The sequence below is a fragment of the Bombina bombina genome, chromosome 2, assembly GCF_027579735.1.
Source record: "Bombina bombina isolate aBomBom1 chromosome 2, aBomBom1.pri, whole genome shotgun sequence".
Taxonomy (NCBI): domain Eukaryota; kingdom Metazoa; phylum Chordata; class Amphibia; order Anura; family Bombinatoridae; genus Bombina; species Bombina bombina.
Genome location: NC_069500.1, coordinates 1,241,303,495 through 1,241,326,955, shown reverse-complemented (window position 1 = coordinate 1,241,326,955; position 23,461 = coordinate 1,241,303,495). Strand labels below are relative to the sequence as shown.

The 23,461-nt window shown below is 37.0% G+C and overlaps 1 protein-coding gene across 7 annotated transcripts in view; it reads left to right on the top strand.

Annotated features, from left to right (window-relative positions):
* The window catches only part of LIMCH1 (LIM and calponin homology domains 1), a 655,781-nt gene that overhangs the window by 480,499 nt on the left and 151,821 nt on the right, over positions 1-23,461 (top strand). For 6 of the 7 annotated variants that reach the window (XM_053704014.1, XM_053704012.1, XM_053704013.1 and 3 more), the window contains exons 11-17: positions 34-288; positions 1,954-2,301; positions 2,698-2,937; positions 3,237-3,548; positions 4,802-5,044; positions 6,209-6,244; positions 8,774-8,900. In XM_053704014.1, coding sequence (XP_053559989.1) covers positions 34-288; positions 1,954-2,301; positions 2,698-2,937; positions 3,237-3,548; positions 4,802-5,044; positions 6,209-6,244; positions 8,774-8,900 — 1,561 coding nt within the window. The remainder of the gene's footprint in view (positions 1-33; positions 289-1,953; positions 2,302-2,697; positions 2,938-3,236; positions 3,549-4,801; positions 5,045-6,208; positions 6,245-8,773; positions 8,901-23,461) is intronic. The other variant, XM_053704017.1, reaches the window with a different exon arrangement.

Below are 23,461 nucleotides of genomic sequence, written 5' to 3'. Positions count from 1 at the left end.
TATATTGTAACCAAATCCATTGTTGAATTCCAGTGAGACTGATACCCATCAAGAAGTTAGTCAAATGGTTGTTTGCAAGGAAGAGAAACCTTTTGAGTCTGCACCCCATGGTTCTGATACAGAGGAGGAAGAAGAAAAAGTTCCGGATATTAAAAGAGATGACCTGGCTAAACGCAAAACTCAGGGCACCGTCTCACAAAAGAAAGATTCTCTGGTGTTTGTAACACCTTCAATGACCAAAGCCGACATGGAAAAATGGCAGAGACTTAAGGTGTCTTCTGAAGATAGGTGTGTTTGGTATTTTTTTTTCTGTCAATATTTCTTACAATTTTTTTTTTCTTACAATTTTTTTTTTCTTCTTCAGTTGTCTGTTAGGAAATATTTTTTATATATCTTTTTCTACTTGCTATAATATACCATTTATTTATTTGTTGCAAGTTTGATAGATTATAGTTGTATGTAAAATGTTTTACTATTTATATTTTAAGAATATTCATCTTTTACAAACAATATATTTAAAGCTCTATGTTTTAACAAATGGTAATAATATCATCATGTAATAATAACAAGAACAAAAAAATCCATAAAAGTTATTTTTTTTAAAGCCTTTTAATTTGTTTTTAAACTTAATAGAAAGTGCATGTTTGTGCACAATTTACCTGTGGGACAGATTGCTCACTGGCTGACAAGGGATAATGGATTTTTGGTGTAAAAAAAACTGAACACACCCTGTTTTATACTCATTGAACACCTCAATGATATTCACCATGAGTATAAAACAGGGCCTTTTTTAAAATGTATTTATTAATTTATTTTTAAGTCCAAGACCCATTGTTTCATAAAATACTGTAAAGATTTCAAAATGTTAAATGTACAACTAAAATCTCCAAAAAAACTTCAAAAGGGTGTGCTTATAATAGACACTTAATATATAAGGAATATACACAAACCACCATAATGTAGCAAAATATACAGTCTGGAAAATATTCCTTGGCTGCCTGTGCTCCACTTGAATAGCTGATAAACTTCTTCAACAAAACAGAAGAGCACCACAAATAGTGCAATTAAAACTAAAGCAGTCAGTCAGAGGTCCTATTTCCAAGGTGTTAAATATGGCTAGCCAGGACTTTATGTGAGCCTCTTGCTGACCAAGGAAAAATTATCAAGCAATATCCATAGCTTTTGAGGCTTTGTGGTGCATGAGCAGGCCTGGAACCAATTTAAGAGGCAGGAACTGCTTATTTAGCGTCTCTGCCACCAGATAAATCATCCTGACACTCGCTTGTTCGTGGCAATTGGCATGCCCTGATCTCGTGTTATTGGTTGCGTAAGAGTGGGGGCAGCATTGCACAAGAGAGCTCTTGCGCAGGTTGCATTGCAGGCAGACAGGTTCTCTACTTGAAAACGTGTCTGCCTTCACTCTTGATACATTTTTCTTTTAGGGTCAGTTGATTCTGTAAATAAAAAATAACAGAAGAGAGTTCCACATTAGTGCATTTAATCCTTATCACTTGCTCCCCACAACCACATCCACACACAGCGGTGCTTATTTCCAAAGTACTAATTACTGCAAGTAAGTATCTTTCATGAGCCTCTCAGACGACTCTCAGACAGACTTAGCCATTCAGGTATTCAGCAATTCACTCCTTAGAAATTAATCTTTTTCCAAAAATGTAAAATCGCATAAAAAGTACATGAATATATAGAAAAGTATATTTTTTAAAAAAATGTTAAAACATGTTTCATAGCTGTAATGCCAGTAGCAGTTTCAACAAGTTAAAATGCTGTTTTTATATGCTTAAAAGGGATTTACATGGCTCTTTAAAACCCTTTTTATATATGTTCTTTGTTAAATAGTGAATATTAATATTAAACCCGAACTAGAAAATATTGGATTTGTTCTCCAACAATATTTTTTATCTGAAGCTTTTTTTCTTCTTCCTGAAATAAAAGTGAAACAGACAACCTGGTAACTAAACACCCAATTGATCATGACACTACATCTTCGATTGATGTGGCTAGGGCAGCTAATGACGACTTTGGTAGACGTAAACTATCATTGCAAGAGAAAAGAGCCAGAAACAAACAGAAGTTTGTACACTTTGGACCTGTTACTGAGATTGACCAGAAAAGATGGGATAGACTTTGTATTGCCAAACCTGCCGAGGAATCTGAAGAGGGTACAAAGGAACAAAGCGCCACTGATGTGTTATGTGTGAAGGCGATTATGTCAGAGACGACTCAGAGTTACCATAATGTGGAGAGCACAATTACGGTGCCTTTCATACAGAAAGACTCAAGGTACATAAGTTTCTTCAACATCTGTCTTTTATTTATCAAATACCTCAACCCAATACAAAATGTTGTATCTCCAAAAATGATTTTTTTTATCTATTCTTATTTGTAATTTCCAAAAACCAAAACTATTTTGCAATATATTTATTAAAAAGGTGAAAATAAAATTGATGCAGTTATCACGTAACATTGTTTCTCTATGTTACAAAGCAGTCATTTCTTCAGATGAGTATGGCATAAAGCTACCTTTTTTTATACATCCAGACACTAATAGGGAAACAAATGAAAATCCACCTACTAGCCATATAAACTACTGTAGACATTGTTATATCTTTCTTTTTACTGTCTATTCATGTTTTACCACTCGCCTCCAAAAAAAATATTGTCCGTTTCGCTCGGTAGGATGGCTACATCTGATGTCAGTAGAGGATTTATTTCACCAGCGCCACCTGAAAGTGAAGATGATGGGCTGGTGCTGGATACCCAGCGGGATGACATGCTGGCAAGGAGGACTGGTGTTTTCCAGAAGTTTACAAGGCTTAATAAAGTGCCCCCAGTCTCCAGTGATCAAAACTTACAAGATAGTCCGACTGAACAGGTTGAAAGAGTTCAAGAGATAATACAGGAACATAGTGAACAACTGTAAGCTTTTCTTTGTGTGCTTTAGAGTAGTTCAAAGTGAATTGTAGTTTGCAGTCCACGTGACAGTTTGGACATGCATGCATTAGCTTGATGTGCTTTACTTAGTCTATAAAATAGACTATGTGATTGTACTTGTATTGGATGTCACACCACAAATATAGTCTATACCATTTTGTTGCTAACAGTTTGAGCGGAATGCTACCATTAACCAAATAATTTATGAAAATTCCTTTCAAGAAAGCATGGTGTGCGCTTGATGAATAGAGAAAGTCAACTTAACTTGACCACTGTTCCTATAGGAGTAGGTTGCTTTTATCTGCCGCTGCAAGTAACAATTTGAGTGGGAAAACATCTGTTTCTACTGTGGAGATGGACTCTCTGACAAAAACAAAAGCATTTGCTGTGGAACAAAATGGCAGTGAAGGAGACCTCACCGAGAAAGAAACTAGTGCACCAAATCCAGAAAAGGACGATATGATGTGTAGAAGGATCTCCATCAGTCAGAAGCCAGTTGGCATAGGTCTCAGTCCTTTCCTTCCTATTCCCTTTTCTGTGCAGCAAAAAGAAGTGGATAAACCAAACACTTCCTCACTAAAGGAAAACAAATTAAGGTCAGAAATTTATGAAAAGATATCAATTAATTAAGATGTATATTATTCTGTTATTTTTGGTTTCATTTATATTTTATGGTATCCACCTGTCATTTTGAAGTTTTATTTTTTAGTTTCTATTATTTTACACTTGTTATAATTTTTTTAATACATTTTTGTAGCATAAACGATTATAAAATGCATTTTCCTGCTTTATGTCTCAGATGTTATCTATATCTATAAGGGATATTCCAGTCTAGTACATTTTAATTTGAGTATACTAAATTATCTGCACAAATTAGTGTTTCAATTACTGTTAAAAATTATTCTAAAAATAACTGGATTATTTTTTATACAAGGCACTGTTTAAGGATTTATCATGCAATGAAGCCTTCTATGCAGAATAAAACTATTCTAAGACAATAGGACATGGACTGAAAATCTTTTCAGTCAGGCAGTTGCTCTTGAAGGTGAATTCTCCCAGGCCACAATCTATATGTACAATAGATAAATTCAGATTTGCTTAAACAGGATGTCCATCCCTACTCTTTAAGTCCCACAAATGAGTCAGTATTTCAAAAGCTCTAGTAAGTAACTCAGATTTTGTAGAATTTAAAGGGACACTGAACCCAAATTTTTTCTTTCGTGATTCAGATAGAGCATGACATTTTAAGCAACTTTCTAATTTACTCCTATTATCAAATTTTCTTCATTCTCTTGGTATCTTTATTTGAAATGCAAGAATGTAAGTTTAGATGCCGGCCCATTTTTGGTGAACAACCTGAGTTGTCCTTTCTGATTGGTGGATAAATTCATCCACCAATAAAAAAGTGCTATCCAGAGTTCTGAACCCAAAAAAAAGCTTAGATGCCTTCTTTTTCAAATAAAGATAGCAAGAGAACGAAGAAAAATTGCTGATAGGAGTAAATTAGAAAGTTGCTTAAAATGGCATGCTCTATCTGAATCACAAAAGAAAATTTTTGGGTTCAGTGTCCCTTTAAATATTATTGGAGAGATCCATTATATCTAGCATTTTTGGGCTTTACTCAACAGTTGAAAATTAATACTTGTTCTCCTCCTCTAAGACCTATTCAAATATACTCCTTTTTTTTAATTTTTTGGCTCAGAAATTTAATTTGATTTGTTTAGATTTGAGCCACAGGTTGAGTCTAATCTTACAATATATAGATTTGGTTGTCGTGTTTAAAATTATTTTACTCACTTTTTTTGATTACTGACATCTTAATGTATGTTAACATTATTAAATTCCATAGTGCTGTCCCATCAAGGTCTGTAGTGTCAAATAATCCTCCACACGCTCTTGAAAGTGTTAGGTGTGACAGTCCTACAAAGCCCCTCTACCAGAGCGAAACTGAAGAACATGTTGACTTGAGAGATGACCAGACTTACCTTGAGATTCATGACTCCGTTCAGACCAATAGCGAGGGGAACACCAACTGTACACACCTAAAAACCCAACTTGAGGAAACTCTTGAAATCTCTGACCATGAATTGAGGTTAGATCATCTCATTAATTACAGTAAATCCCTCTTCTTTTTCAACTCCAAATCAATTTGTATTTTGCTTGCTCGTAGTTTGTAAAGCATCTTAATAAACACAAGTACTGTTTTACAGATAGGAGTAATCTGATTAACATGTAATCATTTTGGATTAGGGTCCAAATATTCTGTTTTTGGCAAATTCTCTTTTATAGTAATGGCATGTTGTCATGACTTGGTGTCTCAAGGAAAGTGTTGAATTGACCTGCGGTCTTAACTCAAGAAAAAAAAACTAAATTGACTTTAGTGGCATCTAGACAAGATATCATGTTGAGACAACCATTTAAATACACAAATGTTCTATCATCCATGATAATACTATTGGGCCTGGTTGATCACGTATACCATTTTTTTTCTGTGGAATTTGAGATAGTTGCATAGGTTGGGTTTTGTTTAAACCAGCTGTGGAATTCTATGTAGTCTACAGATCTTCCCTTGGATATGATGTGTGCCCCTCATTCCCTATAGCCAGTGGAGACCTTCAACCTTTCTTTTAGTTTGTAGTTTGTGTATTAAATTATGTCTGCCTAGATTTCTGAAAATAAAAGTATCTCATTGTTAGGTGAACAATGCGTCTCAGAGCTGCACTACTGCCTTTACTTCAAACCATATATGAGATTGTGGTAATGTGTTTAGAGAGCTGAAATATACTGTATACAAATAAACAGATAATTAGTTTTTGTTTTTTACTTGTACAGTAGAGGGTTTTTTAGGGCTAACTTAAAGCTTTTTTCTAGACATATATCTGTGTTTACATGCGGTAACTTGTGGTTCTAATAATGCTAAGAATTCTGTATACTACAAACTTTTTTTAGAGAGGGAACTATCCTTTACAAGAGAAATGAGTATTGTTTTTCCTGGAGAAATGAATATATTTAATATTACAGGATATTTGTATTTATTTTAAACATTTTTATATCTGTTTATATTTTACCTGAAGAGACAATTTAGTTGCTTGTGTCCATTTGAGATGCATTTTATTGATTTATGACATGCACATGAGATTATGTTGCATGAAGAGATTTTAACATTTATTATAATTTATTTTTTTTTAAATTTGTTAAATCAGTCTTCACCTTTTTGGTAATTTTAAATATCCTAATTTTGTGTTTGGTCTTGTAGATTCAGCTCAAGATCAGCTATGTCTGATGACACAGAGTAAGTGTGTGTTTTTTAATAATTTTTTTAATTTATATATATTTTCTGGAAAATTGTTCCAAACTAGTGCATGTTTCCTTTGTTTCACTTATTAATAATATTGCAGAGACAAGGCAGACTTTGCTAATTGTTTGCTCCCTGTTCTAAAAAGCAACTCTAATAATGACATCATTTTATTAAATGATGACGTAAGCATGAAACTAATAATTAAACATTTGCTAATGTTGCGTTTATTCTGTTAACTACTTTTGTTCTCTATTTTTTGTTTGCTTTTAAAATGCAAAGCAGAACCAGTGCCTTAATGACATTTTACACATCCTTACAGTAGCTAGCATTATATTTATTCTTTGATGGAAGGGTCTGAAATAAGCTTCTGAAAAAGAATACATCTGTATAAGCAAACTGTACTAATTTAGCTTGAAGAAAATGCCTAATTGGGAGTGAAATCATATGGGCTGGGTGGAGTGGCAAGTAAAATGCAAGCTAGGGCCACAGGCTTAGGCTAAACAATGCTGATCTATAGCTAATCCTACTTAGAGGCACACTAGTGTTTTGCTTTGTGTTTTATTTTTAGCTGGTCACTTTTGCAAACATAGCACTTCGCGTGCTGTTTTCTTTATTAACATATGTTATGCTTGTTCAATTATCTTTAATGATAGAGAACCAATGGCTAATTGGTGTGATCATTTGATCTGGTCCTGTTTGGTCACTAGATATGATACATGAATAAATGGTTTTGTCAGTTTCTATATATTAAACCCCTCTAGCTTATGTGTAAAGGAATGTGTGTTTACCCACATTCCTTAGAGAGGCAACATCTGGAACCTAGGTTTTCAAAATGTTGCAATATTTCCTAAACCTGCTACTTGATTGGCAGCATTTTCAGGTTACATAAAATGCTTTGTTGTTCCTCTAGGGAGTGTGGGACAAGCACAACTTTACACAGCTAAGAGTTGTTTTAAAGAATTTTAATCCATTTACAGTTTGTAATTGATCTTCACATGGAACTTTCTCACACTTGAATATATTTCCGCCTACTTTCAGAAGTTCATTTTAAATAAAATATCTTGAATTGCATAATGTGTATGCCAAAGGTTAATATAAGTATACAGAACCAAACTATCCTACGAAGAAAAGGGGAAAAAAGGGATTATATTCAATGCAGCATCTTTGCTCACTTTTGGATGTGCCAGTCTCAAAATAACCTTGTAACTCGAGGAAGAGGTGTGAGGGGTAGTTAAGCTTCTTGTTGCTGCCGCAGTTCACCCACCACAAAGGAATGACAGCATTTATTTCAATAAACCTAAAAGGAATAGGAACAAATTGTGTTTTTTTTCTGTTGGTCTTGTAGAGTTGTGTTTAGCTTCCTACATAGCAGGTTGAACATTTTCAATGCCCAAAACATGCCTTAGTCCATGTCCCTTTGAAAGCCCCCATTTCCTTTGTTAGCTTGTACGTCATCTTTATTAGCACATATAGATGCCATAAGACCCTATCAGCTATTCACAAAAAGTTGCCAAGTGAGTCACCTTGTCATGTAAATACACGATACAGGGCCCTGCTTATCATTTGAATGTAATATATAAGGGGGTCCAGCAATAGATTTGTCAGTGGGATTACATCCCACACTCTAAAGTAGATTAGAAGTTCTGCTGCCTTGCTTGGTGTCAGCATGATGTTACTGTGGGTCATATTTGTATTTTCAAGAATTGTCTATGTGCGTAACCAAAAGTCATGTGGTTCAAAAATATACTTGTAGCCTGGCAACTTCCAGCAGCAAGGGAGAAGCTGGGCAAGGTAAAGAGCGAGACAGAAATAAGGAGAATGTGGTAATTGTGTAACCAAAGCCGTCAGTATTTATGCTGTATGCACAAGTGACAGCTAATGTATGCTGAAAATAAAACAGATTAGTTTTAAATTCTGTATACCATAGACAGAAATTGTAATACACATCCTGTTTAATAGCGACAATACTAAATATGTGTGTTTATTTGTTTATGAATTCTTTCATATGTGATTTACTCTTCAATATTTTCTGTCTTTTTGTTAGGTAAAAAATAAATGACATCCTATTTACATCTGTATCTGCTTGTGTCCATGACATGTTTGTGATAGCTAAACTGTTGTGCCTAATTTTATTTTATTTTTACATCCCTCTGTGTATGACACACTGTTCTGTTTTATGACACATGGCTTCAGATAAGATAAGTTTTAACTGTAACTAATACAACATAAAACACTATGCATGCTGTTTAAAAATAGTGGATTGCTAAATATCCTGTAATATTTTAAGTGCAAAGAAAAAAAAGTGTTTCTTTTAATGTCATGACAACTGATTATCTGCATAAGTCTGAGTGAAAAAGCGCAGCTGCAGTTCGACTCATGAGCAGCTGTAACAATGTAATGCTCTTCATGATGTAAGGAAATGTAATCTCATCTTTTACCACCACACTCTGGTCAGTTTATAGAACACCACACTGCAATATTGTATAAAGACTGCAGCTTATTTGTGTCTTGTGTTCCGTGCAGGAGCGTTAGCATGTGTGACATGAGGTATGAAGGAGAAGCCATCTTGCTGCCCCACAGCAGGCTTCACCAAGAGCACTTGCAGAATGTTAATGACATGCTGAAGGAAGAGGATGACACCTGGCAGGATGTAAGTTGTATTCCATCGTCCTTTCTTCCCATTTAAGCCATTACTGCCGCAGCATCATGCAGTAAAGGTTGCTTTGAAAATAACTTTATTAATAGATTTCCTTTACTGTTTTGTTACTAAGCTAAATATACATTAAGGCAAACTATGAGGAAGTTAAAAGAAAACTGCAAAGTTTAGTAGCTTTTTTTATCTAGAATGTTTAACCAGTTCATACATTTCTTACTATTTTATATATGTATTGCACCTTTTGTGTTTATTTTTTACACACTGAAATAACTAGGTGTCACAAAACCGTGCAAACACAAAATTAAATATAAGTAAAAAGATGTGAAATATTCATACTGTGTGCAAGCTACTAATCTTACTAATCCTGGAACACAGAAAAGTACCAGGCATATCTCCAGATGTTTTTATTAAAAGCGATGTAATGCTCTCAAAAGAGAAACGTAAACAAATACATAATGCAATACTGTCGCTGGGAAAAGAGCCGCTATAGCATTAATGGGCGAGGAAACCCAAATTTCTTTCATACGGGTGGTGAGAGTCCATGATCCATTACTCATGGGAATTACTCTTGAGGAGGCAAAGATTCCCAAACCCTAAGAGCTCTATAAAACCCTTCCCACCTCACACATACCTCAGTCTTTATTTTGCCTCCACTAGAGGTGGTTGAAGAATGAAGATGTGCATATAATTCTTCAGAGAAAGGGATTTTTCAGTCTATGTTGAGGCACGGTTCCCCTCAGAGTACATTGTTTGTCAGAGGGATATATGTGGGGTATGGTTTATATTGCTTTGTTTTCAACTCATGGGAAATCTTTAATAAACTCTCTGTAATCAGTCGCAGGGATGTGTCTTCTGCCTCTTTATGGATCTACAGCAGTGACGTGCAGTGAGGTCAGAAGCTGGTGAGGCTCTGGCTATGATACAGCCGAGAAACATACACATATGCATTTTATTATATTATACAAAACACTCTCTCACACACATACTCTCTCTCACACACGCACACTCTCTCTCACACACACTCTCTCTCTCTCTCTCTCTCTCACACACATACACAAACTCTCTCTCTCTCTCTCTCTCTCTCTCTCTCTCTCTCACACACACACAAACTCTCACTCACTCACTCACACACACACACACACTCTCTCACACTCTCACATACACACACTCACACACACTCTCTCTTTCTCACACACACTCTCTCTTTCTCACACACACTCTCTCTTTCTCACACACACTCACACACACACTCTCTCTCACACACACTCTCTCACACACACACTCTCACACACACACTCACACACACACTCACACACACTCTCACACACACACTCTCACACACACACTGTCACACACACACTCTCTTAATCACTCTCTCTCTCTCACTCTCTCACACACACACTCTCTCACACACACACTAGATTCTACAGATATACTCATATTCCATAACCTCTGCTGATATGTTTCAGTACTGGTTTGGCGGTTACTACTACTTGATTGCTAGTGAAAAGTGTCTATTGGTAAGTGTATTTTATTTTTAAACAATAATAGCATATATGGCCCTGGGACAGACCATTCACTATTCCCCTTGCTTTTGCGCGTATTGTTTTTTTTGGCGTGCAAAGTTTTTTACTCATCGGGATTGTGCATGTCGGTTTTACGCTCATTGGGTTAGTGCACGTCTCTTAGGAATTGCAGGTATTTTCATGCGCCGGGTTAGCGCACATCCCTTTAGTTTGATGTACGTACATCAGGTTATCGCATGTTTGCTCATTTATGGGCACGTCAGTTTTTTTGCGCATACATTCCTATTTAAACAGTAAGATGTTTGGCGCACATTGGGACTAATATGTTTTTTCTCCTGTTCTTTTCAGCTTGGCTTAGCGCGCGCAGTGTTACTGTAAAAGCTACTTAGGTGGGGGTAAATGGTTTTGTTTCATCAAGAGCTTTTTCTTAATGTTTTTTTATAGTGTTTATTGCATTGCTTTGCCACATACTATAATGGTGCAGCAGAATTCTATCCCTAAATTTATCCAAGAAACTGAGTCTCCTGAACAACTTTCAACCATTATTAAGTGTGCTTATTTATGTGACTCATGTTTAGACCAATCTAATGCTGTTTCTTTGGGTACTAATACACCTACTCTTTTTTCATTACAGGTTAATAGTAAAGTCGTGCCTCCTGCCATGAACTCTTTCATCAAGGCTGCAGTCTCTGAGGTTTTGGTTGCTCTCCCGCCTTCAAATAAGCATAAAAGTTCATATTTTACCTTCTACAAGTACTATGTGCCCTAATCCCAGGGATATTGTTGTATCTTCAGATGGTGAAGTTTCCTCTGGGTATGATGATTCTTCATCTGAAGTGGAACCTGATATGCCCTCTTTTTGTTTAAAGTTGAACATATTAATTCTCTTTTAAAAGAGATCTTAGTCACTTTAGGGGTTAAAGATCCTAAACTTATGATGATAAACCATGTAATCTTTTAAATTTAGTTTCTAGGATTGTTGTTAATATCCCTGAGTTTTTCCCTGTGCCTGATTCTGTCTCTGACATGATTGGGAATGGTCTAAGCCAGGTGTTTCTTTTAATCCTTCTGCTAGGTTTAAATACTTATATCCTTTACCTGCTGCTAATCTAGAGTTATGGGAAACCGTTGCCAAGGTGGATGGACCATTTCTACTCTGGCTAAACGTACTTCTATTCCTTTGGAAGATAGTACTTCTTTAAAGGATCCTTTAGACAGAAAGTTAGAATCCTTTCATGGAAGAACCTTTTTACATGCTGATTATATTCTCAGGCCAGCTATTTAAATTTTCTGATGTGGCTGCTGCTTCTACTTACTGGCTGTCTATGAAAGGGACACTGAACCCATTTTTTTTTTCTTTCATGGTTCAGATAGAGCATGCTATTTGAAGCAACTTTCTAATTTACTCCTATTATCATTTTTTTTCCGTTCTCTTGCTATCTTTATTTTAAAAAGGCATATACGCTTTTTTGGATCAGAACTCTGGACAGCACTTTTTTATTGGTGGATGAATTTATCCACCAATCAGCAAGAACAACCCAGGTTGTTCACCAAAAATGGGCCAGCATCTAAACTTACATTCTTGCATTTCAAATAAAGATACCAAGGGAAAGAAGAAAATTTAATAATAGGAGTAAATTAGAAAGTTGCTAAAAATTGCATGCTCTATCTGTATCATGAAAGAAAAAAATTGGGTTCAGTGTCCCTTTAAGTTTGCTTCAGAGTTCCAATTATTTTATGTGATGCTGTGTTTGATGATATGAAACACTTGTGGACATAGGTTGGTAATGTGGTCTCGCCCATAGGTGAAAGGATTTGGTAAAAAAGAGAGAATGCTGTTAGTGCTCTGGAGTGGTCTTTGCTATTTTTGTGCGTTTGGGTGAAGTGTTGTATTTGTGGGTTCGGGAACCATGAGTGGAAAATGTCATTATCTAAAGGTGTCAGGTCTTCTAATGGAAGAAGTTTGCCTTGGGCTTTAATGTTTTTAAAAGCGCAATCATTAATATGTCGTTGAGCGGGATGACAGGCCACCGGGATGTCAGGGTTATTTATGTAGTGAGTTAGAGGGGAGAGTTGTGTGGAGACATGGGTGTAAGTATTAATGAGCCTGTCCCAGTTGTCAAATATTAACCCCTTAAGGACAAGGCCATTTCTTTCATGTAATTGGCAAGAGTCCATGAGCTAGTGACGTATGGGATATACAATCCTACCAGGAGGGGCAAAGTTTCCCAAACCTCAAAATGCCTATAAATACACCCCTCACCACACCCACAATTCAATTTTACAAACTTTGCGTCCTATGGAGGTGGTGAAGTAAGCTTGTGCTAAGATTTCTACGTTGATATGCGCTTTCATGGTTCAGCATTGTTGAAGCCCGATTCCTCTCAGAGTACAGCGAATGTCAGAGCGACGTGAAGGGAGTATCACTTATTGAATACGATGATTTCCCTAACGGGGGTCTATTTCATAGGTTCTCTGTTATCGGTCGTAGAGATTCATCCCCTACCTCCCTTTTCAGATCGACGATATACTCTCAATTTACCATTACCTCTACTGATTACTGTTTCAGTACTGGTTTGGCTATCTGCTATATGTGGATGGGTGTCTTTTAGTAAGTATGTTTTTTATTACTTATGACATCTCAGCTATGGTTAGGCACTTTATGCATTTATATAAAGTTCTAAATATATGTATTATACTTATATTTGCCATGAGTCAGGTTCATGTATTTCCTTCTGCAGACTGTCAGTTTAATATTTGGGGAAAATAAACATTTTTTTAAGAAAAAATTTTCTTACCTGGGGTTTAGTCTTTTTTTCAATTGGCTACTTTCTTGCAAATTGCAGGCAGTATTAGGCACGCGGGTGCGCCAAATGCTAGACTTTATTGCGTCATCCTTGGCGCAAGATTTTTTTTTTGCCGCGAAAAATAAGTCTATGAGGCAACTTCGTCATTTTCGCCGAAGCCTTACACACGGTTGCGTCATTAGTGACACGAGTGTGTCATTTCCGGTTATTATTGGTGCCAAAAAAGTTTTCAGTTACGTTGTGCGTCATACTTGGCGCCAAACTTTTTCATTATTTCAATACCCCATTGATGTTTGCTTCTTGCCTTTTCTCTATCAGAGGGCTATGCTTTTTGCATTTTTTTCCCCATTCCTGAAACTGTCATATAAGGAAATTGATTATTTTGCTTTATATGGTGTTTTTTCTTTTACATTTTGCAAGATGTCTCAATCTGATCCTGCCTCAGAAGTTTCTGCTGTAACATTGCTGCCTGACATCGGTTCTACCAAAGCTAAGTGCATTTGTTATAAGATTGTGGAAATTATTTCGCTGAATGTCATTTGTAATAGTTGTCATGATAAACTTTTACATGCAGATAGTGTGTCCATCAGTAATAGTACATTGCCAGTTGCAGTTCCTTCAACTTCTAATGTACATGATATACCTATGAATTTTAAAGAATTTGTTTCTGATTCTATCCAGAAGGCTTTGTCTGCATTTCCACCTTCTAATAAACGTAAAAGGTCTTTTAAAACTTCTCATTCAGTTGATGAAATTTCAAATGACCAACAACATAATAATTTATCCTCCTCTGATGAGGATCTATCTGATACAGAAGATCCTTCCTCAAACATTGACACTGACCAATCTACTTATTTATTTAAAATAGAGTATATGCATTCTTTATTAAAAGAAGTGTTAATTACTTTGGATATTTAGGTAACCAGTCCTCTTGAGCTTAAGTCTAATAAACGTTTAAATGCTGTTTTTAAACCTCCTGTGGTTTTTCCATGGGTTTTTCCTATTCCTGAGGCTATTTCTGATATGATTTCTGATATGATTTCTAAGGAATTCCTTCTTCAAGGTTTAAAAAATTGTATCCTTTACCAGCAAATTCTATAGTTGATGGGGCTATTTCTACTCTTGCTTAACGTACCACTATTCCTATGGAAGATAGTACTTCCTTTAAGGATCCTTTAGATAGGAAGCTTGAAACTTATCTAAGGAAAGCCTATTTATATTCAGGTCATCTTCTCAGACCTGCAATTTCTTTGGCTGATGTTGTGGCTGCATCAACTTTCTGGTTGGAGAATTTAGCGCAACAAGAATTGGATTCTGACATATCTAGCATTATTTGCTTACTGCAATAATGCTAATCATTTCTCTCAAGGGTATCGAATAGGATTCAGAGTAAGACCTCCTGTGAGAAGATTTTTTCTCTCACGTATCCCAGCAAATCCAGTAAAAGCTCAGGCTTTCCTAAAGTGTGTTTCAGACCTAGAGTCTTCAGGGGTAATCATGCCAGTCCCTTTTCAGGAACAAGGTTTGGGGTTTTATTCAAATCTATTCATTGTCCCAAAGAAGGACAATTTATTCAGACCAGTTCTGGATCTGAAAATTTTGAATTGTTATGTAAGAGTACCAACTTTCAAGATGGTGACTATAAGGACTATTCTGCCTTTTGTTCAGCGAGGACATTATATGTCCACAATAGACTTGCAGGATGCATAACTTCATATTCAAATTCATCCAGAACATTATCAGTTCATGAGATTCTCTTTTCTAGAAAAGCATTACCAATTTGTTGCTCTTCCATTCCAGCTCCAAGAATCTTTTCAAAGGTTCTAGGTGCCCTACTCTCTGTAACAGGGTATTGCAGTGTTTCCTTATTTGGACGATATCTTGGTACTAGCTCAGTCTTTATGTTCTGCAGAATCTCACACAAATCAACTAGTATTGTTTCTTTGGAAAGATGGTTGGAGGATCAATTTACCAAAAAGTTTCTTGATTGCTCAGACAAGGGTCACCTTTTTAGGCTTCCAGATAGATTCAGTGTCCATGTCTCTAACAGACAAGAGACGTTTAAAATTGGTTGCAGCCTGCCGGCACAGTCTCAGTCATTCCCTTCAGTGGCTATGTGCATGGAAGTTTTAGGTCTCATGACTGCAGCATCGGACGCGATCCCCTTTACTCATTTTCATATGAGACCTCTCCAGCTTTGTATGCTAAACCAATGGTGCAGGGATTATACAAAGATATCACAATTAATATCCTTAAATCCCAATGTATGACACTCTCTGACGTGGTGGATCGATCACCATCGATTAGTTCAAGGGGCTTCTTTTGTTCGGCCAACCTGGACTGTGATCACAACAGATGCGAGTCTTTCAGGTTGGGGAGCTGTTTGGGGATCTTTGACAGCACAAGGGGTTTGGAAATCTCAAGAGGCAAGATTACCAATAAATATTTTAGAACTCCGTGCAATTCTCAGAGCTCTTCAGTTTTGGCCTCTGTTGAAGAGAGAACCGTTCATTTGTTTTCAGACAGACAATATCACAACAGTGGCATATGTCAATCATCAGGGTGGGACTCACAGTCCCCAAGCTATGAAAGAAGTATCTCAGATACTTGCTTGGGCGGAATCCAGCTCCTGTCTAATCTCTGCGGTGCATATCCCAGGTGTAGACAATTGGGAGGCGGATTATCTCAGCCGTCAGACTTTACATCCAGGGGAGTGGTCACTCCATCCAGATGTGTTTTCTCAGATTGTTCAGATGTGGGATCTTCCAGAGATAGATCTCATGGCCTCTCATCTAAACAAGAAACTTCCCAGATACCTGTCCAGGTCCAGGGATGTTCAGGACGGAAGCAGTGGATGCGCTGACACTTCCTTGGTGTTATCCTCCTGCTTACATTTTCCCGCCTCTAGTTCTCCTTCCAAGAGTGATCTCCAAAATCATCATGGAACAATCGTTTGTGTTGCTGGTGGCTCCAGCATGGCCACACAGGTTTTGGTATGCGGATCTGGTTCGGATGTCCAGTTGCCAGCCTTGGCCACTTCCGTTAAGGCCGGGCCTTCTGTCTCAAGGTCCGTTTTTCTATCAGGATCTCAAATCATTAAATTTGAAGGTATGGAAATTGAACGCTTAGTACTAAGTCATAGAGGTTTCTCTGACTCAGTGATTAATACTATGTTACAAGCTCTTAAATCTGTCTCTAGAAAGATTTATTATAGAGTTTGGAAGACTTACATTTCATGGTGTTCTTCTCATAAATTCTCTTGGCATTCTTTTCGAATTCCCAGAATTTTACAGTTTCTTCAGGATGGTTTGGATAAGTGTTTGTCTGCAAGTTCCTTGAAGGGACAAATCTCTGCTCTTTCTGTTTTATTTCACAGAAAGATTGCTATACTTCCTGATATTCACTGTTTTGTACAGGCTTTAGTTCGTATTAAGCTTGTCATTAAATCAATTTCTCCTCCTTGGAGTCTTAATTTTGAAGGCTTTACAGGCTCTTCCATTTGAGCCTATGCATTCTTTGGACATTAAACTACTTTTTTGGAAAGTGTTGTTCCTTTTGGCTATCTCTCCTGCTAGAAGAGTTTGAGCTATCCGCTCTTTCTTGTGAGTTTCCTTTTCTGATTTTTCATCAGGATAAGGCAATTTTGTGGACTTCTTTTCAATTTTTACCTAAGGTTGTGCATTTTAACAACATTAGTAGAGAAAATAAAAGGTAATACCTCAAGCAGTCTTTATATAAATGTTATTTTAAACTTGTTTGATTAGATGACTAATTTGACAGCAAAGTGTCGCTCTCCTGACTTATAGAAACATAGAATATTTTTTCTGAAGATAGGAACCATTCGGCCTATCTAGTCTGCCCAATTCTCTGAATACTTTCATTAGCTCCTGGCCTTATATCTAGCATAACCTTATGCCTATCCCATGCATGTTTAAACTGCTTCACTGTCTCTACCACTTCTGCTGGATGGCAATTCCACCATGTATTCACTACCCTCTCTGTAAAGAGTGTTTCTTTCATGTAATTGGCAAGAGTCCATGAGCTAGTGACATATGGGATATACAATCCTACCAGGAGGGGCAAAGTTTCCCAAACCTCAAAATGCCTATAAATACACCCCTCACCACACCCACAATTCAGTTTTACAAACTTTGCCTCCTATGGAGGTGGTGAAGTAAGTTTGTGCTAAGATTTCTACGTTGATATGCGCTTCTCAGCATTGTTGAAGCCCGATTCCTCTCAGAGTACAGCGAATGTCAGAGGGACGTGAAGGGAGTATCACCTATTGAATACGATGATTTCCCTAACGGGGGTCTTTTTCATGGGTTCTCTGTTATCGGTCGTAGAGATTCATCTCCTACCTCCCTTTTCAGATCGACGATATACTCTCAAATTTACCATTACCTCTACTAAAGAACTGTTTTAGTACTGGTTTGGCTATCTGCTATTTGTGGATGGGTGTCTTTTGGTAAGTATGTTTTTATTACTTAAGACACTCTCAGCTATGGTTTGGCACTTTATGCAATTTATATAAAGTTATAAATATATGTATTGTACTTATATTTGCCATGAGTCAGGTTCATGTATTTCCTTCTGCAGACTGTCAGTTTCATATTTGGGGAATATAAACATCTTTTTAATGAAATTTATTTCTTACCTGGGGTTTAGTCTTTTTTTCAATTGACCACTTCTTACAAATTGCGGGCGGTATTAGGCCCGCGGGTGCGACAAATGCTAAACTTTATTGCGTCATTTTTGGCGCGAAGATTTTTTTGGCCTGAAAGAGTACGTCTATGACGCAAGTTCGTCATTTCCGGCGTCATACTTGACGCCGAGACCTTTCACACGGTTGCGTCATTAGTGACGCGAGTGTGTCATTTCCGGTTATTTTTTGGCGCCAAACTTTTTCATTATTTCAATACCCCATTGATGTTTGCCTCTTGATTTTTTCAATATCAGAGGGCTTTGCTATTTGCATTTTTTCCCATTCCTGAAACTGTCATATAAGGAAATAGATAATTTTGCTTTATATGTTGTTTTTGCTCTTACATTTTGCAAGATGTCTTACTTTGATCCTGCCTCAGAAGCTTCTGCTGGAACATTACTGCCTGACATCGGTTCTACCAAAGCTAAGTCATTAGTTATAAAATTGTAGAAATTATATCGCTGAATGTCATTTGTAATAGTTGTTTTGATAAACTTTTACATGCAGATAATGTGTCCATCAGTAATAGTACATTGCCAGTTGAAGTTCCTTCAACTTCTAATGTGCATAATATACCTGTAAATTTTAAAGAATTTATTTCTGATTCTATTCTGAAGGCTTTTGTCTGCATTTTCACCTTCAAATATATGTAATAGGTCTTTTTAAAACTTCTCATTTAGTTGATGAAATTTCAAATGACCAACAATATGATAATTTATCCTCTTCTGATAAGGATCTATCTTATTCAGTAGATCCTCCTCAGACATTGACACTGACAAATCTACTTATTTATTTTAAATTGAGTACATGCGTTCTTTATTAAATGAAGTGTTAATTACTTTGGATATTGAGGTAACCAGTCCTCTTGACGTTCAGTCTAATAAACGTTTTTATGCTGTTTTTAAACCTCCTGTGGTTCCTCCAGGGTTTTTTTCCTATTCCTGTGGCTATTTCTGATATGATTTCTAAGGAATGGAATAAGACAGGTACTTCTTTTTATTCCTTCTTCAAGGTTTAAAAATTGTATCCTTTGCCAGCAAAATCTATACAGTTTTGGGATAAGATCCCCAAAGTTGATGGGGCTATTTCTACTCTTGCTAAACGTACCACTATTCCTATGGAAGATAGTACTTCCTTTGAGGATCCTTTAGATAAGAAGCTTGAATCTTATCTAAGGAAGGCCTTTTTATATTCAGGTCATCTTCTCAGACCTGCAATTTCTTTGGCTGATGTTGCGGTGGCATCAACTTTCTGGTTCGAGAATTTAGCGCAACATGAATTGGATTCTGACATACCTAGCATTATTCGCTTACTGCAACATGCTATTCATTTTATTTGTGATGTTAGATCCATGTCTTTAGCTATATTAGCTAGAAGAGCTTTGTGGCTTAAATCTTGGAATGCTGATATGACATCTAAATCTAGATTACTATCTCTTTCTTTCCAAAGTAATAATTTATTTGGTTCTCAGTTGGATTCTATTATTTCAACTGTTACTGGGGGAAAGGGAGTTTTTTCTGCCTCAGGATCAGAATAAGGAACAAAAACTCAATCCTCCCCCCAAGGAATCTGCTTCCAATTGGAAGCCTTCCTCAAATTGGAATAAATCCAAGCCTTTTAGGAAACCAAAGTCAGCCCCTAAGTCCGCATGAGGGTGCGGTCCTCATTCCACTCAGCTGGTAGGGGGCAGATTAAGGTTTTTCAAAGATATTTGGATAAATTCTGTTCTAAATCAATGGATTCAGAGCATTGTCTCTCTAGGCTATCAAATAGGATTCAGAGTAAGACCTCTTGTGAGAAGATTTTTTCTCTCACGTATCCCAGTAAATCCAGTGAAAGCAATCTATTCATTGTCCTAAAGAAGGAAAATGTATTCAGTCCAGTTTTGGATCTGAAAATTTTGAATCGTTATGTAAGAGTACCAACTTTCAAGATGGTGACTATAAGGACTATTCTGCCTTTTGTTCAGCAAGGACATTATATGTCCACAATAGACTTGCAGGATGCATACCTTCATATTCCGATTCATCCAGAACATTATCATTTTCTAAGATTCTCTTTTCTAGACAAGCATTAGCAATTTGTTGCTCTCCATTTGGCCTAGCAACCGCTTCAAGAATCTTTTCAAAGGTTCTGGGTGTCCTACTCTCTGTATTCAGAGAACAGGGTATTGCTGTGTTTCCTTATTTGGACGTTATCTTGGTACTAGCTCAGTCTTTTGCGTACTGCAGAATCTCACACAAATCAACTAGTGTTGTTTCTTCGGAAACATGGTTGGAGGATCAATTTACCAAATGTTTCTTGATTCCTCAGACAAGGGTCACCTTTTTTAGGCTTCCAGATAGATTCAGTGTCCATGACTCTGTCTCTAACAGACAAGAGACGTTTAAGATTGGTCGCGGCATGTCGGCTCCTTCAGTCTCAGTTATTCCCTTCAGTGGCTATATGCATGGAAGTTTTAGGTCTCATGACTGCAGCATCGGACGCAATCCCCTTTGCTCGTTTTCACATGAGACCTCTTCAGCCTTGTATGCTGAATCAATTACGACACTCTCTGACATGGTGGATAGATCACCATCGTTTGGTTCAAGGGGCTTCTTTTGTTCGCCCAACCTGGACTGTGATCACAACAGATGCGAGTCTTTCAGGTTGGGGAGCTGTTTGGGGGTCTCTGACAGCACAAGGGGTTTTGGAAATCTCAAGAGGCGAGATTACCAATAAATATTTTAGAACTCCGTGCAATTTTCAGGGCTCTTCAGTTTTGGCCTCTACTAAGAGAACCGTTCATTTGTTTTCAGACAGACAATATCACAACTGTGGCTTATGTCAATCATCAGGGTGGGACTCACAGTCCCTAAGCTATGAAAGAAGTATCTCGGATACTTGCTTGGGTGGAATCCAGCTCCTGTCTAATCTCTGCGGTACATATCCCAGGTGTAGACAATTGGGAGGCGGATTATCTCAGCCGCCAGACTTTTCATCCAGGGGAGTGGTCTCTCCATCCAGATGTGTTTTCTCATCTAAACAAGAAACTTCCCAGATAACTGTCCAGGTCCAGGGATGTTCAGGCGGAAGCAGTGGATGCGCTGACACTTCCTTAGTGTTATCAACCTGCTTACATCTTCCCGCCTCTAGTTCTCCTTCCATGAGTGATTTCCAAAATCATCATGGAACAGTCTTTTGTGTTGCTGGTGGCTCCAGCATGGCCACACAGGTTTTGGTATGCGGATCTGGTTCGGTTGTCCAGTTGCCCGCCTTGGCCACTTCCATTACGTCCAGACCTACTATCTCAAGGTCCGTTTTTTCCATCAGGTTCTCAAATCATTAAATTTGAAGGTATGGAAATTCAACGCTTAGTTCTAAGTCAGAGAGGTTTCTCTGATTCAGTGATCAATACTATGTTACAAGCTCGTAAATCTGTCTCTAGAAAGATTTATTATAGAGTTTGGAAGACTTACATTTCCTGGTGTTCTTCTCATAGTTTCTCCTGGCATTCTTTTAGAATTCCTAGAATTTTGCAGTTTCTTCAGGATGGTTTGGATAAAGGTTTGTCTGCAAGTTCCTTGAAAGGACAAATCTCCGCTCTTTCTGTTTTATTTCACAGAAAAATTGCTATACTTCCTGATATACACTGTTTTGCACAGGCTTTAGTTCGTATTAAGCCTGTCCTTAAGTCAATTTCTCCTCCTTGGAGTCTTAATTTGGTTCTGAGGGCTTTACAGGCTCCTCCATTTGAACCTATGCATTCTTTGGACATTAACTACTTTCTTGGAAAGTGTTGTTCCTTTTGGCTATCTCTTCTGTTAGAATAATTTCTGAGCTATCTACTCTTTCTTGTGAGTCTCCTTTTCTGATTTTTCATCAGGATAAGGCAGTTTTGCGGACTTCTTTTCAATTTTTACCTAAGGTTGTGAATTCTAACAACATTAGTAGAGAAATTGTTGTCCCTTCTTTATGTCCTAATCCTAAGAATTCTTTGGAGAGATCCTTACATTCTTTGGATGGGGTAAGAGCTTTGAAATATTATTTGGAAGCTACTAAATTTCAGGAAGACTTCTAGTCTGTTTTATTTTCTGGTCCTAGGAAAGGTCAGAAAGCTTCTGCTGTTTCCTTGGCTTCTTGGTTGAAACTTTTGATTCATCAAGCTTATTTGGAGTCGGGTCAAACCCCGCCTCAGAGAATTACAGCTCATTCTACTAGATCAGTCTCTACTTCATGGGCTTTTAGGAATGAAGCTTCAGTTGATCAGATTTGCAAAGCAGCCACTTGGTCCTCTTTGCATACATTTACTAAATTCTACCATTTTTTTGTATTTGCTTCTTCGGAAGCAGTTTTTGGTAGAAAAGTTCTTCAGGCAGCTGTTTCAGTTTGATTCTTCTGCTTTTTGATTTAAGTTTTTTTCTTTCAAAAGTGAAAATAAACTTATTTTTGGGTTGTGGATTATTTTCTCAGCGGAATATGGCTGTTTTTGTTTTAGTCCCTCCCTCTCTAGTGACTCCTGAGTGGAAGACTCCACATCTTGGGTATTGATATCCCATATGTCACTAGCTCATGGACTCTTGCCAATTACATGAAAGAAAACATAATTTATGTAAGAACTTACCTGATAAATTCATTTCTTTCATATTGGCAAGAGTCCATGAGGCCCACCATTTTTATGGTGGTTATGATTTTTTGTATAAAGCACAATTATTTTCAAATTTCCTTTGTTGATGCTTTCTACTCCTTTCTTTATCACCCCACTGCTTGGCTATTCGTTAAACTGAATTGTGGGTGTGGTGAGGGGTGTATTTATAGGCATTTTGAGGTTTGGGAAACTTTGCCCCTCCTGGTAGGATTGTATATCCCATATGTCACTAACTCATGGACTCTTGCCAATATGAAAGAAATGAATTTATCAGGTAAGTTCTTACATAAATTATGTTTTTTTGATGTTTTTAATTTGAAATGTACCTTGGTGTCCTTCACTAACGTCTGTACTTTGGAAAATGTCCGCCACAGCCTTGGTCCGTGCCTATCCCTGGTGTGGTGAGCGGTGTATTTATAGGCATATTGAGGTTTGGGAAACTTTGCCCTTCCTGGTAGGATTGTATATCCCATACGTCACTAGCTCATGGACTCTTGCCAATATGATAGAAATTAATTTATCAGGTAAGTTCTTACATAAATTATGGTTTTTCAATTTCTTTCCCTTAAGGACCAGGGCTATTTTTACATTTCTGCGGTGTTTGTGTTTAGCTGTAATTTTCATCTTACTCATTTACTGTACCCACACATATTAAATACCGTTTTTCTCGTCATTAAATGGACTTTCTAAACATACCATTATTTTCATCATATCTTATAATTTCTCTAAAAAAATTTTTATAAAATATGAGAAAAAAATCGAAAAAAACACACTTTTTCTAACTTTGACCCCCAAAATCTGTTACACATCTACAACCACCAAAAAACACCCATGCTAAATAGTTTCTAAAAATGAGTTTAGAAATACCCAATGTTTACATGTTGTTTGCT